Source organism: Salvelinus namaycush, chromosome 15 (assembly GCF_016432855.1).
Source record: "Salvelinus namaycush isolate Seneca chromosome 15, SaNama_1.0, whole genome shotgun sequence".
Taxonomy (NCBI): domain Eukaryota; kingdom Metazoa; phylum Chordata; class Actinopteri; order Salmoniformes; family Salmonidae; genus Salvelinus; species Salvelinus namaycush.
Genome location: NC_052321.1, coordinates 12363982 through 12384281, shown reverse-complemented (window position 1 = coordinate 12384281; position 20300 = coordinate 12363982). Strand labels below are relative to the sequence as shown.

The following is a 20300-nucleotide window of genomic DNA, read 5'->3' as shown; positions in this document are numbered from 1 at the left end:
GAGTGTGGTCTGTCAGGGGAGTTCTGTGTTCAGTTTGTCCATTGACTAAGTCTAAGGCAGTGGTTACCAAACGTTTTAGGCCCAAGACCCCATTTTGAAAAACAAATATGTACATTTGCAACCCCACCATGTAAAAAAGTTATGTAATCAAAGGCCAATGTTTACATTTTTATGGGCTATGACAGTCTATTACAAATAAATCTGACAGTACTTTTGTTTCAAGGAAGTATGGTTTGAAGTGACTGAAATGCACCAGAAAGGTATTGGGAAGTTCAGAAGATCATCAGGCAATCATTTTGTATGATATTCTGTGTAGAAACAACATTTCCCCAGTTTGGTCTTGTCCACTCTGTTCTAATAAGTCCTGTGTGGATTGAGGGAAACAGAATACGTGTTCCTGAGAGTCTTCTTTTTCAGTGAATGGGTCATAATACACCACCTGACCAACAGTGCTCGTCGAACATCTCCTTCCAACATCATGGGCATTAATATGGAGTTGGTCCCCCCTTTGCTGCTATAACAGGCTTTCCACTAGATGTTGGAACATTGCTGCGGGGACTTGCTTCATTCAGCCACAAGAGCATTAGTGAGGTCGGGCACTGATGTTGGGCGATTAGCCCTGGCTCGCAGTCGGCCTTCCAATTCATCCCAAAGGTGTTCGATGGAGTTGAGGTCAGGGCTCTGTGCGGGCCAGTCAAGTTCTTCCACACCAATCTTGACAAACCATTTCTGTATCTACCTGGTTTTGTGCACATTGTTATGCTGAAACAAGAAAGGGCCTTCCCCAAACTTTTGCCACAAAGTTGGAAGCACAGAATCGTCTAGAACGTCATTGTAAGCTGTAGCGTTAAGATTTCCCTTTACTGGAACTAATCGGCCTAGCCCAAAAAATGAAAAACAGACCCAGAAAATTATTCCTCCACCACTAAACTTTACAGTGGGCACTATGCATTCGGGCAGGTAGCGTTCTCCTGGCATCCGACAAACTCAGATTTGTCCGTCGGGACTACCAGATAGTGAGGTGTGATTCATCACTCCAGAGAACATGTTTCCACTGCTCCAGAGTCCAATGGCGGCAAGCTTTACACCACTCTAGCCGAAGCTTGGAATTTTGCATACTTTTGTAAATAAAATATTTAGTGTCTTTTGTAGCTTAAACCGTTCAAAAGATAGAGACACATTTGTATGAAGAAAACAGAAACCGCTCTGTTTATTACAACCACATCTAGCGGCTACCAGAGGTTACTTACAAAACAAAATAAAAACTAGATCTCGCATTTTCAAATCAGGCGACCCCTAGTTTTGGAAACGCTGGTCTAAGGAGTCTTTTAGAGTTGCAAAATTCATGAAACATTCAATAAATGTCCTGGTTTTCAATAAATCCTGGTTGGAGGATTCCAGACTTCCGGCTTATTCTCTCCTGATTGTGGGAGTCCTCCAACAGGCATTTCGGGTAAACCAATGGATTTATTGAATTTTGCAACCCTAGTCTTTACCCTTCTTCATTCCCTCTCCTCTCCTCCTGCTTTCACATTTAAAAAGAAGGAATATGTCAACCATGGAAATAGTTCCTTGTCTATCTGTCTGTGTCTTCCTTGTGTCCCCCTCTTTACCGGAAGCAGGTAGCCTAGTGGTTAGAGGCAGGTAGCCTAGTGGTTAGAGCGTTTGGCCAGTAACTGAAAGGTTGCTAGATTGAATCACCGAGCTGACAAGGTAAAAATATGTTGTTCTGCTCCTGAACAAGGCAGTTAACCCACTGTTTCTAGGCCATCATTGTAAATAAGAATTTGTTCTTAACTGGCTTGCCTATTTAAACAAATAGTTAGTTAAATAAATAAAATAAAAATTTAAATGACCTTTTCTCCACTCTTCCATTTTCTCTTTCTCTCTCCCTCCACCCTACCTGATTTGATTGATATTTCTGTCCCATGCTCTGAAGGTAATGTTTTCCTCCCCCATTTACATCCGACTGTACTGGGGTAATGGTCCCACACACACACACACAGTAGCAGGGTAATGGTGCTTCGGCAAGGGCAGGCGGATCAAGGTGACTGAGCGTGCTCAGAGCGTGCTGCGTTGCTAAGCGCTAACGTTAACTGCTAAAGGCTCCCCCAGATGTCACCGGGACCAGAGGGGGAGATAGGGGGAGGTAGCCTCGCCATCACCGTAGCTCACCCTCAACCAGTACTAACTGTTCCCCGGGTGCCAAAGACATGGATGTCGATTAAGGCAGCCCCTCCGCATCTCTCTGATTCAGAGGGGTTGTGTTAAATGTGAAAGACACACTTCAGTTGAATGCATTCAGTTCTACAACTGACTAGGTATCCCCTTTCCCTTTCCCTAAACCTTACCTACCCTCTCCTCCCTCCCTCACTCCCCCTCCCCTCCCCTACTATAACCCACCTCAAACCCTCTTCTAATCCTAGATGACACCGCTCTCAGCCATTACTCACCCATCTTTCTACAGGGAGATGCCCAACACCTAACTCTGACACACACCCTTTCCTCCCCCGTCTTGTAACTTATTTGTGATTCCAGACCTTGTCTGTGCATGTGTGTAACTGAACGTGTGTAACTGAATGTGTGTAACTGAATGTGTGTAACTGAACGTGTGTAACTGAATGTGTGTAACTGAATGTGTGTAACTGAGCGTGTGTAACTGAATGTGTGTAACTGAACGTGTGTAACTGAATGTGTGTAACTGAATGTGTGTAACTGAATGTGTGTAACTGAACGTGTGTAACTGAATGTGTGTAACTGAACGTGTGTAACTGAATGTGTGTAACTGAACGTGTGTAACTGAATGTGTGTAACTGAATGTGTGTAACTGAATGTGTGTAACTGAACGTGTGTAACTGAACGTGTGTGATTCAAGTGTTTTTCAGTGCCTAGCTGCGTTCAGTGTGTCAGGGCTGTGTGGTGCAGGGCTCCCTACTAGCTTCCTGCCTAGCTTCCCTCCTAGCTTCCCTCATAGCCTCCCTACTAGCCTCCCTACTAGCCTCCCTCCTAGCCTCCCTCCTAGCCTCCCTCATAGCCTCCCTCCTAGCCTCCCTCCTAGCCTCCCTCCTAGCCTCCCTACTAGCCTCCCTACTAGCCTCCCTCCTAGCCTCCCTCCTAGCCTCCCTACTAGCTTCCCTCCTAGCCTCCCTCATAGCCTCCCTCCTAGTCTCCCTACTAGTCTCCTTACTAGCCTTCCTCCTAGCCTCCCTACTAGCCCTTCTACTAGTCTCCCTCCTAGCCTCCCTACTAGCCTCCCTACTAGCCCTTCTACTAGTCTCCCTACTAGCCCTCCTACTAGTCTCCCTACTAGTCTCCCTACTAGTCTCCCTACTAGCCTCCCTCCTAGCCTCCCTACTAGCCCTTCTACTAGCCCTCCTAATTGTCTCCCTACTAGACCTCCTACTAGTCTCCCTACTAGCCCTCCTACTAGTCTCCCTACTAGTCTCCCTACTAGTCTCCCTACTAGTCTCCCTACTAGCCCTCCTACTAGTCTCCCTACTAGCCCTTCTACTAGCCCTTCTACTAGTCTCCCTACTAGTCTCCCTCCTAGCCTCCCTACTAGCCTCCTTACTAGTCTCCCTCCTAGCCTCCCTACTAGCCTCCTTACTAGTCTCCCTACTAGCCTCCTTACTAGTCTCCCTACTAGCCTCCCTATTAGCCTCCCTCCTAATCTCCTTACTAGTCTCCCTCCTAGCCTCCCTACTAGCCTCCTTACTAGTCTCCCTACTAGCCTCCTTACTAGTCTCCCTACTAGCCTCCCTATTAGCCTCCCTCCTAATCTCCCTACTAGCCTCCCTCCTAATCTCCTTACTAGTCTCCCCACTAGCCTCCTTACTAGTCTCCCCACTAGCCTCCTTACTAGTCTCCCTACTAGCCTCCCTCCTAATCTCCCTCCTAATCTCCCTACTAGCCTCCCTACTAGCCTCCCTACTAGCCTCCCTCCTAATCTCCCTACTAGCCTCCCTCCTAGCCTCCCTACTAGTCTCCCTCCTAATCTCCCTACTAGCCTCCCTCCTAATCTCCATACTAGCCTCCCTCCTAGCCTCCCTACTAGTCTCCCTCCTAATCTCCCTACTAGCCTCCCTCCTAGCCTCCCTACTAGCCTCCCTCCTAATCTCCCTACTAGCCTCCCTCCTAATCTCCTTACTAATCTCCCTACTAGCCTCCCTACTAGCCTCCCTACTAGCCTCCCTCCTAATCTCCCTACTAGCCTCCCTCCTAATCTCCCTACTAGCCTCCCTCCTAGCCTCCCTACTAGTCTCCCTCCTAGACCTGATAAATAAACAATGCACAGTGCTGACCTTTAGGTTAACAGCTTTTTATGCTTGCTCCACTCAGCACTCTCCCTGATTCAATTACCGCAAAGGTCCAGGAGACGCCGGGAATAAGCAAAGAGACCCAGCCCGTCTGTCTGCCTGTCTGTCTGGCTGTATGTCTGTCTGTCTGTGCATGTCAGTCAGTCAGTCTGTCTGTCTGTGCATGTCCCTGTCTGCCTCTGTCTGTCTGTCTGTCTGTCTGTCTGTCTGTCTGTCTGTCTGTCTGTCTGTCTGTCTGTCTGTCTGTCTGTCTCCATTAAACCTGCCGAGACTCAGTAGAGGCCTTAATTGTAAATAATTTTACCACATGAGACAATCAAGTCACCTTGAATTTGAACACTCCCCCTCAGACACCCATACAACAATGGATGCACACATGCGCTCGCGCACATCAACACACACACACACACACACACACACACACACACACACACACACACACACACACACACACACACACACACACACACACACACACACACACACTCCACAACCATGTCACCCCACCCCTTGATCCCTCGACTCCCCAGCCATCCTCTCCTTCTCTTCTAGCAGCACAGAGGACACAGAGTGTTATTTAGGCTTTACTGGTCTGTATTAAATTCTGCAATTTGAAGGGCTGTTAAGTTTTTCAATTGAAATTTATTTCAAGATGCAGGTACTTTTTATTTCATTGATGCTTTACTGCTCTCCGGGTGCAGGATAGAACACACTGGAATAACACCAATCTACCCCAATAACACCACTATACCCCAATAACACCACTATACCCAAATAACACCACTATACCCAAATAACACCACTATACCCCAATAACATCACTATACCCCAATAACACCACTATACCCCAATAACACCACTCTACCCCAATAACATCACTCCACACCAATAACACCACTCCACCCCAATAACAACACCACCCCAATAACACCACACCACCCCATTAACAGCACTCTACCCCAATAACACCACTCCACCCCAAAAATTCCACTCTACCCCAATAACACCACTCCATACCACTATACCCCAATAACACCACTCCACCCCAATAACACCACTCCACCCCAATACCACCACTCTATCCCAATAACACCACTCCACCCCAATAACACCACTCCACATCACCCCACTCCAATAACATCACTCTACCCCAATAACACCACTATACCCCAATAACACCACTCCACCCCAATAACACCACTCCACATCACCCCACTCCAATAACATCCCTCTACCCCAATAACACCACTATACCCCAATAACACCACTTCACCCCAATAACACCACTCCACATCACCCCACTCCAATAACATCCGTCTACCCCAATAACACCACTATACCCCAATAACATCAATCTACCCCAATAACATCAATCTACCCCAATAACACCACTATACCCCATAACACCACTCCACCCCAATAACATCAATCTACCCCAATAGCACCACTATACCCCATAACACCACTCCACCCCAATAACATCAATCTACCCCAATAACACCACTATACCCCATAACACCACTCCACCCCAATAACATCAATCTACCCCAATAACACCACTATACCCCATAACACCACTCCACCCCAATAACACCACTCCACATCACCCCACTCCAATAACATCCCTCTACCCCAATAACACCACTATACCCCAATAACACCACTTCACCCCAATAACACCACTTTACCCCAATAACACCACTATACCCCATAACACCACTCCACCCCAATAACATCAATCTACCCCAATAACACCACTATACCCCATAACACCACTCCACCCCAATAACACCACTCCACATCACCCCACTCCAATAACATCCCTCTACCCCAATAACACCACTATACCCCAATAACACCACTTCACCCCAATAACACCACTTCACCCCAATAACACCACTCCACCCCAATAACACCACGCCACTCTGTTACGGAGTCTAGTTGATAGGTAATCGACTAGCTGGACTGTTCCCCAGACTCCACGCGTAGGGATTTGTACAATGCTAACAAGGCTATTGAACATGACAATGGTGTCTGTTGTTATTCCTTTATCTACATATCATACTGAAACATGGTATCAGAAGTGGCTCGGAAAACACACGTTTGTTATTTTTGTAGCTAAGTACAGTATAGGCGCAGTTACGTTCCATATGCGAACACACGTCGTTTCCTACTCACAACACTGATCAACTCGTTGTTAGCAGGCTAGCTAGCATCACTACCTACCTCCATGACTGAAGGCAAAGAAATCTCCTATTCCATTGCTATGGCAGCGAACATTCCACCACCAAATCCCATGGTTCTCACAGGGGACTGGAATACTAATTGGGACAACTTCAGGGATGAATTTGAGGACTATGCGCTGGCGACTGGTCTACATGAGAAACCCAACGAGGTACAAGCGGCAACTATGAGGAGCTTAATGGGCAGCGAATGCAGGCATATCTACCGGCACAATCTCACCCTCACGGCACGACAACAGTGTGATGCAAAGGCTATATTGGATGCATTGGAGAATTACTTCAAACCCGCCAGAAACGTCATTTACGAGCGGTTCGTTTTCGGAAGCTGCAAACAGGAAGAGGGTGAGTCAGTACACAACTTTGTAACCCGTTTGAGAGAGAAATCCGCCACTTGTGAATACGGGGGATTGAAAGATGAATTGATTCGTGACAAAATAGTACTGGGAATTGCAATTGAACTTGACATTGGTGTCTGTCTTTATTCCTTTAACCAACATATCATACAGAAACACACTCCACCCCAATAACACCACTCCACCCCAATACCACCACTCTACCCAAATAACACCAACCCACCCCAATAAAACCAATCTACCCCAATAACATCACTCTACCCCAATAACATCACTCTACCCCAATAACACCACTCCACATCACCCCACTCCAATAACATCACTCTACCCCAATAACACCACTATACCCCATAACACCACTCCACCCCAATAACACCACTCCACATCACCCCACTCCAATAACATCCCTCTACCCCAATAACACCACTTCACCCCAATAACACCACTTCACCCCAATAACACCACTCCACCCCAATAACACCACGCCACTCCACCCCAATAACACCACTATACCCCAATAACACCACTATACTGCAATAACACCACTTCACCCCAATAACACCACTCTACCCCAATAACACCACTCCACCCAATAACACCACGCCACACAACTCCACCCCAATAACACCACCCCACTCCAATAACATCACTCTACCCCATTAACACCACTCTACCCCAATAACACCACTCCACACCACTCTACCCGTAGTTGTAGTGGTAGGACGTTAGGAATACTTTGAGAGACCTTCCCTCCTCTCCCCCCTCTCCCTCCGTACCTCCTCTCCCCCTCTCCCCCCCCCCCCCCTCCCTCTCCCCCTCTCCCTCCGTACCTCCTCTCCCCCTCTCCCTCCTCTCCCTCCGTACCTCCTCTCCCTCCCCCCTCCCTCTCCCTGGCACCGTAAATCGCCACAGCAGAAGGCTAAACAAGAACGCGTGCCGCCAAGCCTTCAATCACATTTAGAAGGATTTGGTTAGCATAGTAATAACAAAATCACAAGGCCGGGAGGGGGGCAGTGGGAGGCGGAGGGAGATGGGGGGGATTCTTTTTAACATAGCAGAGGTATGTGGAAGGAGATGATGAGGCTTTTGAAGGTGAGCAGGCTGGCTGATGTTAAAGAGGACAAATTACAGGGTTTACGGTCATAGGAAAGTTAAGACCGCACGCTCGGTCCCTGTAGAAATGTATTAAATTAATTTCCAGTAATCTGCCACGTAATGAAAAAAAAAAGATCTTTAGAAATACTGTATGTTCCCTATTGTAATTCTGTCACGGTTAACATTAGCATTACTGTACCGCCTTAAACTAAGTGAAAAAAATATACACAGTATACAGTATAAGGGATATCAGCAGACACAGGGACACAGATACACACGCACCAGTGGAGGCTGGTGAGGGGAGGACAGCTCATAATAATGGCTGGAACGGAGGAAAAGGAATGGCATCAAACACATGGAAACCATGTTGTGTTTGATACCATTCCACATATTCCCCTCCAGCCATTACCACGAGCACGTCCTCCCCAATTTAGGTGCCACCAACCTCCTGTGACACGCACATACACAAACATACGTAGAGATAAATAAGAAATCCCTTTAATTCAATACCATAACTGAATATGGATATAAATAAGGATCATTTGATTGTTAATAATTATTATGAAGTCATATTCCTTTCAATTAAATCAGCTGTCTGACATTCACACGCAGATATTGATTACATAAGATTCTTAAGTCTTTCCTTGTATTCATGTATTAGCTAAGCATGTAAAATTATATAAGGTCAAAATTACTTCAAAATCATGGTCTCTCGCACACACACACGCACACACACGCGCACGCACACACGTTCCTTAGCTGGGAACATGAGAGACAAAGATAAGGAACATGGTAAAAGTTTATGTTCACAGGACCAGCTGTCAGGTTCCAGGAATAACATGGAAGAAATTACATTACAAAGAAACGAGGGGAAACAAGACGCCCTCATGGATACTTAACGATCTCATCTGTCTTGGATAGCTGAAACCCCTGTTCTCCACACACACTCAGAAAGAAGAAAGGAAAAGTGTGTGTGTGTGTGTGTGCGCGTGTGTGTGTGCGTGCGTGTGCGTGTGTGTGTGTGCGTGTGCGTGCGTGTGCGTGCGTGTGCGTGTGTGTGTGTGCGCGCGTGTGTTTGTGTGTGTGTGTGTGTGTGTGTGCGCACCATCTCCACAGAGAGACAGAGGAAAAAGAAAGAAGCTATAATGACACTACAAACTAATGAACATACACTATTTAATATAACACTAATGAACATACACTATTTAATATAACACTAATGAAGATATACTATTTAATATAACACTAATGAACATACACTATTTAATATAACACTAATGATATACACTATTTAATATAACACTAATGAACATACACTATTTAATATAACACTAATGAACATACACTATTTAATATAACACTAATGATATACACTATTTAATATAACACTAATGAACATACACTATTTAATATAACACTAATGAACATACACTATTTAATATAACACTAAAGAACATACACTATTTAATATAACACTAATGAACATACACTATTTAATATAACACTAATGAACATACACTATTTAATATAACACTAATGAACATACACTATTTAATATAACACTAATGAACATATACTATTTAATATAACACTAATGATATATACTATTTAATATAACACTAATGAACATACACTATTTAATATAACACTAATGAACATACACTATTTAATATAACACTAAAGAACATACACTATTTAATATAACACTAATGAACATACACTATTTAATATAACACTAATGAACATACACTATTTAATATAACACTAATGAACATACACTATTTAATATAACACTAATGAACATATACTATTTAATATAACACTAATGATATATACTATTTAATATAACACTAATGAACATACACTATTTAATATAACACTAATGATATATACTATTTAATATAACACTAATGAACATACACTATTTAATATAACACTAATGAACATACACTATTTAATATAACACTAATGAACATACGCTAGTTAATATAAAACTAATGAACATACACTATTTAATATAACACTAATGATATACAGTATTTAATATAACACTAATGATATATACTATTTAATATAACACTAATGATATATATTATTTAATATAACACTAATGATACATACTATTTAATATAAACGAATGATATATACTATTTAATATAACACTAATGACATACACTATTTAATATAACACTAATGAACATATATTATTTAATATAACACTAATGATAAATACTATTTAATATAACACTAATGATATATACTATTTAATATAACACTAATGATATATATTATTTAATATAACACTAATGATATATACTATTTAACATAAACTAATGATATATACTATTTAATATAACACTGTCGAAACATATAATATTTGATTAACTACAACTCCTCTGTGCTCCAAGGACAATGAGGTGCTTCACCTAACTAGTGTAAAAAAATATGTATGAATATATATGTATTAATATGTATGAATTAATTCATGAGTAGGATTACTATCTTTGAACAGAACCTAGTTGTGTCATGCTGGGTTGGTTATGTGAATGACGAGGCCTTACATGAACATGTAAATCACGCTTTGAATTCTAAATTCACTCCACATCACATTTGATTCAGTTCAATTCTATCTATGTGATTAACTAACATTCCGTTCCTTTGTAGATTCCATTTTCATCTGTGTCTCAGCGTCTCCTATCAGCACCGTGTATTTTCATATTAATGTCTTCATATTGTTCTCCGCATACCAATTCAATTTATAGACCAAATATTCAATTGGTTTATCATTTTAAATATTAAAGATGATTAAATATAAACAATTATTTTCTTAGTTATCTTTAATCTGGAAGCTTAAGGAACTTCTTCCTCTGACCTTGTGCTCCTGTTTAATGAGGCTCTCCAAAAAGTGACAAACGCTACTTTCCACTCTGGGCTACAAGCCTTTAACATTGACACCGTGGCTAGAACTAACAGTGGCTCCTGTGTGGTAGGTAAGTGTGTGTGTGTGTGTGTGTGTGTGTGTGTGTGTGTGTGTGTGTGTGTGTGTGTGTGTGTGTGTGTGTGTGTATGTGTGTGTGTGTGTGTGTGTGTGTGTGTGTATGTGTGTGTGTGTGTGTGTGTGTGTGCATGTGTGTGTGTGTGCGTGTGTGTGTGTCCCTGTCCTGTATATAAGCAGTATATGGGACAGATGTGGACAATCTCCGAGGCCATTTCTAAATCAGGGACAAATGTAAAACGCAACGCCTATTTAAAAAAAAGAACAGACATGGACCCTTCCAGAGATTCAAAGGAAATATGGTCCATGGTTATCCTGTCTTCCCCTCATCTGTCACCTTGCCTGTCCTCTACCCCTCCTCCATCTCCATCGCTCTCTCAGCCACATTAGTTGTGAAGAATCTCCTAGACTCTTTGCCTCTGTTCATTTAGTTTCCTCAACCACTATTTCAACCTGATGGGCCACAATGATGAGACGTGTGTGTGTGTGTGGTGATGATGAGACGTGTGTGTGAGGTGATGAGATGTGTGTGTGTGTGTGTGGTGATGAGATGTATGTATGTGTGGTGATGAGACGTGTGTGTGTGTGTGTGTGTGTGTGTGTGTGTGTGTGTGTGTGTGTGTGTGTGTGTGTGTGTGTGTGTGTGTGTGTGTGTGTGTGGTGATGAGACGTGTATGTGTGTGTGTGTGTGTGTGGTGATGAGATGTGTGTGTGTGTGTGTGTGGTGATGAGATGTGTGTGTGTGTGTGGTGATGAGACGTGTGTGTGTGTGTGTGGTGATGAGACGTGTGTGTGTGTGTGGTGATGAGACGTGCGTGTGTGTGTGGTGATGAGACGTGTGTGTGTGTGTGTGTGTGTGTGTGTGTGTGTGTGTGTGTGTGTGTGTGTGTGTGTGTGGTGATGAGATGTGTGTGTGTGTGGTGATGAGACGTGTGTGTTTGGTGAGGAGATGTGAGGGACTGTTTATTAGCGGTGCCAGTAGACATTAATACACTGCATCTCCCATAATCCTCTCTGGCGGTGGCCGGGCGCTGACTCGTGGCGTTGAGGCTCTTGAAAGCAGCGCTGTGTCTTTCAGTGAACTCATGGAATGTAAAGGTCTTATCTCTGGTAGCAACCATCATACTATCACACACTCTGGCTAATACAATGCCTCTATACAAGTCACAAAGGAGAAGTGTGTGTGTGTGTGTTTGTGTGTGTAGGAAAAGAGTGCAGGGGTAATAGTGTGTATGTGTGAGTGTGTGTGTGTAGGTGTTGATTGATAGAGCAGTGTGGGTGGTGTGTGTTTGACACATGTTCTCTCTGTTAGGGCCACAGACAGAGAGGGCTTTGAGTGACGGACATAGCCCTACTGACCTATTGTCCGCACGCACGCACGCACGCACGCACGCACGCACGCACGCACGCACGCACGCACGCACGCACGCACGCACGCACGCACGCACGCACGCACGCACGCACGCACGCACGCACGCACGCACGCACGCACGCACGCACGCACACACACACACACACACACACACACACACACACACACACACACACACACACACACACACACACACACACACACACACACACACACACACACACACACACACACACACACACACACACACACACAACATTTTCGCATAAGCAGCTCTGTCTCAATCGTCCATTGAGGAAGGTGTGTGTGTGTAGCAGGGGTGCTAATTCTGCAAAGCTAGGAGAAAGTGATGGGCAGTAATACAACGCATCCTGAATCTATGCAGATAGTGGTGCTATAATTATACTGTATGTCATAATAGAGAAGTAATTCATGTTTAACTTTGCAGAGAGTCGAATGTGATTCTATTACAGCAATTAGCTAGCAATGACACTGACTAGGTCATCTACACACACTATACACTTTCAATATTCTCTCTCCCTCCCTCCTCTCTCTCTCTTTCTCTCTCTCTCTCTCACTCTCTGTCTCTCTCTCTCTCTCTCTCCCACTTCCACATTCCCCCTCCCTCCCTCCCTCCCTCCCTCCCTCCCTCCCTCCCTCCCTCCCTCCCTCTCTCTCTCTCTCTCTCTGTCTCTGTCTCTGTCTCTGTCTCTCTCATGTGAATGCGAGTGAGTGTGTGTATGTGAGATAGAATCCCTGTGCGCACGGTCTGTGTGTAAGGACATTAACTATCAGTCGTTTAATAGCTTGTAGTCTGTGAGAGAATGTGAGTTATGAGAATGTGACTTTTCAAAGAATGTGTGTGTGTTCCAAGTGCATGTATTCCTATGAGTATAAGGCTGTATACATCGTACATAGCATGTTTGGGTTTATGCCCTAAAACCACATATGTGTGTGTGTGTGTGTACTCACTGTCCTCTGCGGTACGTAGGCTGGTCCAGTCACTGGCGGTCTCTCCGTGTGTGTGTGACACCACCACTCTGAACAGGTAGTCTGTGTATGGAGACAGACCTTCCACTGTGTGGCTGAATGTGCTCGTCACGTTGTTCAACAGTCTACGAGGGAACACACACACACACGTTGATATTTCTTATGCTAGATACATAAAAACAAAAATAAGTAGCCCCGCCCACGCTCAAAAGATATGATAGAAACACAGATTAGTTTACTGTTGGGGCCAAAATTATAATCAGTAAAAAGTTACCTGAGTGACAGATCAATGATTTATTAAAATCTGTTAGTGTTTTAAATGTGAGTCTATATGAACTACTAGACGTTCTCTCTGAGCTCCTCATTTAAATGTCAAGCTCTGCGCGTAACAAACACAATTCTAAACATTTCATATATCAAATCCCACATTTATCAAATTATAAATTAGGATAAAACACCTGGCAACCAACATCAACCCACCCTTCATCTATCACACATACGTATGGATATCCATCAACAGAACGTCACTGAATATGACGCCTGGTAATTGGCATGAATGAATCAACCATGCATTGTTCAAGCAGCACCAATCTCCCAGACAGGGCCTTTGTACAGAAGAGCACTATTGGACATAATGAATAAATCAGGGAAAGAATGAGAGGCGTACTGTAGGTAGCGTGCTGGAGGGTGAGGGAATGACGCTGATATATAATACATGGACCTAGTCATTTATTTATTACCACAGAATGAGAATACTCTCTTTTTGGATTAAATTGCAATTTGTTGTCAGGAAGCATGGAATGAATACATATCAGATACCAGCACAACTTTTTTATTTTAATCTTGCTCTCTCCGTCTACTGATCTCTTCCTCTTTCTCTCTTTCTCTCTACCTCTCTCCTGCTCTCTCTTTCTCACTTTCTCACTTTCTCTCTACCTCTCTCTCTCTACCTCTCTCTATCTCTCTCTACCTCTCTACCTCTCTCTCTCTCCCTAACTCTCTCCCTCTCTCTCTACCTCTCTCTCTACCTCTCTCTCTACCTCTCTCTCTACCTCTCTCTCTACCTCTACCTCTCTCTCTCTACCTTTCTCTCTCTCTACCTTTCTCTCTCTCTCCCTCCGTCTCTCTCTCTCTACCTCTCTCTCTACCTATACCTTTCTCTCTCACTCTCTTTCTTTCTACCTCTCTCTTTTTCTCTACCTCTCTCCCTCTCGCTCTTTCTTTCTACCTCTCTCTTTCTCTCTACCCCTCTACTTCTACCTCTCTTTCTCTCTACCTTTCTCTTTCTCTCTACCTCTCTACATCTCTCTCTCTACCTCTCTACATCTCTCTCTCTACATCTCTCTCTCTACATCTCTCTCTCTTTCGCTCTACCTCTCTCTCTCTTTCTCTCTACCTCTTTCTCTCTACCTCTCTACTTCTACCTCTCTACTTCTACCTCTCTACCTCTCTCTCTCTTTCTCTCGACCAATTGTTGCCCTCCCCTTTATCTCCTTCCTTCCCTCTCCCTCTTCACACAATGCATTATAGCCAGCTCAAATAGCCCAGGCCTGTATATTTAGCCAATGCACTTCATTCTTGATTGTATAAAGTGTATAACTTGTGCTACAATGTGTTGGAAAGGGACAGAGTAAGCCCTGACATTGACGAGGTACACATGTTACTTATTGAGCTATGAAAGTTACTGTTAGTGGTTTGTCCGGTGTAGCCCTGACCAGCAGTAGTAATGTTAGTCTGTCTATTCGACTCTGTCTGTAAGTGATGTTAGGGCATTGTATATGGTTTTGCTGTATAGCTGTGTATGTTTAGTAGTAGAGTAGTTTATTGTGCATCTATGGTCAGCCGTAATGCATAGTAAGGGGTCTTACTGTTGTATAGGACCGTCTGGCGTATCTCTCATCTGTAGGTCGTAGTATAGGGGTCCAGGAGCGTTGGCACGGCCCGGAGGGAGCCAGAACAACTGCAGACTGGCAGGGGTGGCATCTAACCCACCTGGGGGCATTACACCATCTGGAGCTGGGGGGGGAGAGAGAGAGAGAGCGATGAGAGAGAGAGAGAGAGCGATGAGAGAGAGCGATGAGAGAGAGAGAGAGCGATGAGAGAGAGAGAGAGAGAGAGCGATGAGCGAGAGAGAGCGATGAGAGAGAGAGAGCGATGAGAGAGAGAGCGATGAGAGAGAGAGAGAGGGAGAACGATGAGAGAGAGAGCGATGAGAGAGAGAGAGCGATGAGAGAGAGAGAGAGCGATGAGAGAGAGAGAGAGAGAGAGAGAGAGAGAGAGAGAGAGATGAGAGAGAGAGAGAGAGAGATGAGAGAGAGAGATAGAGAGAGAGAGAGAGCGATGAGAGAGAGAGAGAGAACGATGAGAGAGAGAGAGAGAACGATGAGAGAGAGAGAGAGAGAGAGAGAGAGAGAGAGAGAGAGAGAGAGAGAGAGAGAGAGAGAGAGAGAGAGAGAGAGCGATGAGAGAGAGAGAGAGAGAGAGAGAGAGAGAGAGAGAGAGAGAGAGAGAGAGAGAGAGAGAGAGATGAATGGACATTTTCACATCATCACCAATCCCCTTGGTCCTTAGAAATAGTGGATGACACTGTGTCATTTGTCCCTCTGGGCTCTCTGTAGGCCACCAGAACAGACAGCTCAGCTTCTGCCCCAGATGATGACATGTGACAACATCCTCCCTCTCTTCTCCTCTCTTCCTCCATAAGGCATTATCATTCAGAGAGTGGCAGGAGTCAGCGCTCCCTCTCTGATCTACAACAAAGACTGTTCACACAAAGAACCTTACAGAAAGAGAGAGAGAAGGAGAGAAAGAGAGATAAAAAGAGAACGCGAAAGAGGCAGTGCCCTGAAAAGAGAAATAGAGAGATGGAGCAGAGAGGAGAGGAATGGGAGAGACTCATTTCTAAAGAAGGGTCGGCCCACTCTCACCCCCCCAGACCAGATATACCAGATATACAAGCCCCTACTGACACACACACACACACACACACACACACACATTTATATCCTCATTCACATTGCTGTTGCATTGTGATCCTCTTCAGGCAACAGTTAAATTCTCCACTTATGAACATCGATCAGAGGGTGAAACATCTTCAAGGTCTGGAGTGAAAACATCGTGATTTGTCTGCTTGGAGGTGCACTTGACTGGACACCAGTTCAAATCACACTGTTAGAGAGGCTATAGAACACACATCAACACCATAGTGTGTGCCTGTGTGTGTACTTGCATGCATGTGCGCTAGCATGCATATGTGTGTGTGAGTGTGTGTGTGTGTGTGTGAGTGTGTGTGTGTGTGTGTAGAGACTGTAGAGACCATTGTTCAATCAACATCAACACACTCCTCTCACAGCCCTCTACTCATCACTGCACTACACTACAGGCCAGACCCAAACCACTGATTATTGATCCTTACACACCACACATACTGCTAGGCCAATACATAATAAAACAGACAGTAGGAAAAACAGACCTATTGGACATGATGAACATCAGAAGACAACGCAATAATAGATCGAAGATAAATGATTTTGGAGATGGATTTTAGTGAGAGGACCTTTCAGTAATCATGTCTGTGTGAGAATGAAGTCATGTGTGTGTGTGTGTGTGTACGTGTGCACGTCCGTGCATGTGTATATGTTTGTGTATGAGTGCGAGCGTGTACGCATGTGTCTGTCTATGTATGTGTGTGTGTGTCTATCTGCGTGCATGTTTGTGTGTGCACGTGCGCGTGAATGCATGCCTGCGTCCGTGTGTGTGTGTGTGTGTGTGGGTGTGTGTGTATTAATGAAGTGATTTGGTGGCGAGGCGTTAGTCTAATGTGTTGATGGATGGGAGGGATGTGTGTCAATATGGCCACTGGAACAGAGGATTATGGGGAGTTGGAGAGACACCCAGGGGACTCATATGTCACTTAGGAAGACAGGAAACAGCACGGACCACAACAAAGAAAGGAGGGAGAAAAAAACCAACAACAAAAAAAACAAGACAAAGGAGATGACTTAACCCAATCCTCTGTTCCCCGGTGAAGGGGGGGGTGGGGTGGAGTGTATGTGTGTGTTTGTGTTTGTGTTTGCATGCGTGTCACGGTCAAGCACATCACTCACGTCAGCACCCCGAAATTAGTTTCATACCCAATTTACATAATGCACAGCACTCCCATTACGGCAAAATCACAGAATGGAAAGACAAAAGAGATATAAGGACAAAGAAAAATAATGGGTGTCTGCAGTATCTGAGTAGTAGTCGAAAGACTTGTTCTGTTGTAGTCTAAAGACTTGTTCTGTTGTAGTCTAAAGACTTGTTCTGTTGTAGTCTAACGGCTTGTTCTGTTGTAGTCTAAAGACTTGTTCTGTTGTAGTCTAAAGACTTGTTCTGTTGTTCTGTTGTAGTCTAAAGACTTGTTCTGTTGTAGTCTAAAGACTTGTTCTGTTGTAGTCGAAAGACTTGTTCTGTTGTAGTCTAAAGACTTGTTCTGTTGTAGTCTAAAGACTTGTTCTGTTGTAGTCTAACGGCTTGTTCTGTTGTAGTCGAAAGACTTGTTCTGTTGTAGTCTAAAGACTTGTTCTGTTGTAGTCTAAAGACTTGTTCTGTTGTAGTCTAACGGCTTGTTCTGTTGTAGTCGAAAGACTTGTTCTGTTGTAGTCTAAAGACTTGTTCTGTTGTAGTCTAAAGACTTGTTCTGTTGTAGTCTAACGGCTTGTTCTGTTGTAGTCTAAAGACTTGTTCTGTTGTAGTCTAAAGACTTGTTCTGTTGTTCTGTTGTAGTCTAAAGACTTGTTCTGTTGTAGTCTAAAGACTTGTTCTGTTGTAGTCTAAAGGCTTGTTCTGTTGTTCTGTTGTAGTCTAAAGACTTGTTTTGTTGTAGTCTAAAGACTTGTTCTGTTGTAGTCTAAAGACTTGTTCTGTTGTAGTCTAAAGACTTGTTTTGTTGTAGTCTAAAGACTTGTTCTGTTGTAGTCTAAAGACTTGTTCTGTTGTAGTCTAAAGACTTGTTTTGTTGTAGTCTAAAGACTTGTTCTGTTGTTGTCTAAAGACTTGTTCTGTTGTAGTCTAAAGACTTGTTCTGCTGTTCTGTTGTAGTCTAAAGGCTTGTTCTGTTGTAGTCTAAAGACTTGTTCTGTTGTAGTCTAAAGACTTGTTCTGTTGTAGTCTAAAGACTTGTTCTGTTGTAGTCTAAAGACTTTCTGTTGTAGTCTAAAGACTTGTTCTGTTGTAGTCAAAGGCTTGTTCGGTTGTTCGTTGTAGTCTAAAGACTTGTCTGTTGTAGTTCTAAAGACTTGTTAGTTGTAGTCTAAAGACTTGTTCTGTGCTCGTTGTAGTCTAAAGACTTGTTCTGTTGTCAGTCTAAAAGACTTGTTCTGTTGTAGTCTTAAAGACTTGTTCTTTGTTCTGTTGAGTCTACATGACTGTTTTGTTGTAGTTCTAAAGACTGTTCTTGTTTGTATCCTAAAGATTTGTTCTGTCGTTAGTCTACAAGACTTGTTCTGTTGTTCCGTTGTAGTCTTAAAGACTGTTTTGTGTAGTCTAAAGGAACTTGTTCGTTGTAGTTTAAAGAAGACGTGTTCGGTTGTTGTTCTAAAGACTTTTTCTGTTTTCGATCTAAAGACTTGTTCGGTTTGTAGTCTAAAGACTTGTAGGTTGTAGTCTAAAGGGATTGTTCTGTTTGTTCTGTTGTAGTCTAAAGATTGTTCTGTTGTAGCTAAAGACTTGTTCTGTTGTAGTCAAAGACTTGTTCTGTTGTAGTCAAAGACTTTTTTCTGTTGTAGTCTAAAGACTTTTTCTGTTGTTCTGTTGTAGTCTAAAGACTGTTCTGTTGTGTCTAAAGACTTGTTTGTTGGGTCTAAAGACTTGTTCTGTGTATCTAAAGACTGTTCTGTTGTAGTCTAAAGACTTGTTCTGTTGTTCTGTTGTAGTCTAAAGACTTGTTTTGTTGTAGTCTAAAGACTTGTTCTGTTGTAGTTTAAAGACGTGTTCTGTTGTTGTCTAAAGACTTGTTCTGTTGTAGTCTAAAGACTTGTTCTGTTGTAGTCTAAAGACTTGTTCTGTTGTAGTCTAAAGACTTGTTCTGTTGTTCTGTTGTAGTCTAAAGACTTGTTCTGTTGTAGTCTAAAGACTTGTTCTGTTGTAGTCTAAAGACTTGTTCTGTTGTAGTCTAAAGACTTGTTCTGTTGTAGTCTAAAGACTTGTTCTGTTGTTCTGTTGTAGTCTAAAGACTTGTTCTGTTGTAGTCTAAAGACTTGTTTTGTTGGAGTCTAAAGACTTGTTCTGTTGTAGTCTAAAGACTTGTTCTGTTGTAGTCTAAAGACTTGTTCTGTTGTTCTGTTGTAGTCTAAAGACTTGTTTTGTTGTAGTCTAAAGACTTGTTCTGTTGTAGTCTAAAGACTTGTTCTGTTGTAGTCTAAAGACTTGTTCTGTTGTTCTGTTGTAGTCTAAAGACTTGTTTTGTTGTAGTCTAAAGACTTGTTCTGTTGTAGTTTAAAGACGTGTTCTGTTGTTGTCTAAAGACTTGTTCTGTTGTAGTCTAAAGACTTGTTCTGTTGTAGTCTAAAGACTTGTTCTGTTGTAGTCTAAAGACTTGTTCTGTTGTAGTCTAAAGACTTGTTCTGTTGTTCTGTTGTAGTCTAAAGACTTGTTCTGTTGTAGTCTAAAGACTTGTTTTGTTGGAGTCTAAAGACTTGTTCTGTTGTATCTAAAGACTTGTTTCTGTTGTAGTCTAAAGACTTGTTCTGTTGTTCTGTTGTAGTCTAAAGACTTGTTTTGTTGTAGTCTAAAGACGTGTTCTGTTGTAGTCTAAAACTTGTTCTGTTGTAGTCTAAAGACTTGTTTCTGTTGTTCTGTTGTAGTCTAAAGACTTGTTTTGTTGTAGTCTAAAGACTTGTTCTGTTGTAGTTTAAAGACGTGTTCTGTTGTTGTCTAAAGACTTGTTCTGTTGTA

The 20300-nt window shown here is 43.1% G+C and overlaps 1 protein-coding gene across 1 annotated transcript in view; it reads right to left on the bottom strand.

Moving 5' to 3' along the window:
• LOC120059766 (usherin-like) overlaps positions 1–20300 on the bottom strand; it is a 221759-nt gene that overhangs the window by 154964 nt on the left and 46495 nt on the right. Inside the window, exons 2-3 of the mRNA XM_039008819.1 lie at positions 15233–15396; positions 13347–13489 (exon numbers count right to left, since the gene is read on the bottom strand). Of these exons, the coding sequence (XP_038864747.1) occupies positions 13347–13489; positions 15233–15396 (307 nt within the window). The remainder of the gene's footprint in view (positions 1–13346; positions 13490–15232; positions 15397–20300) is intronic.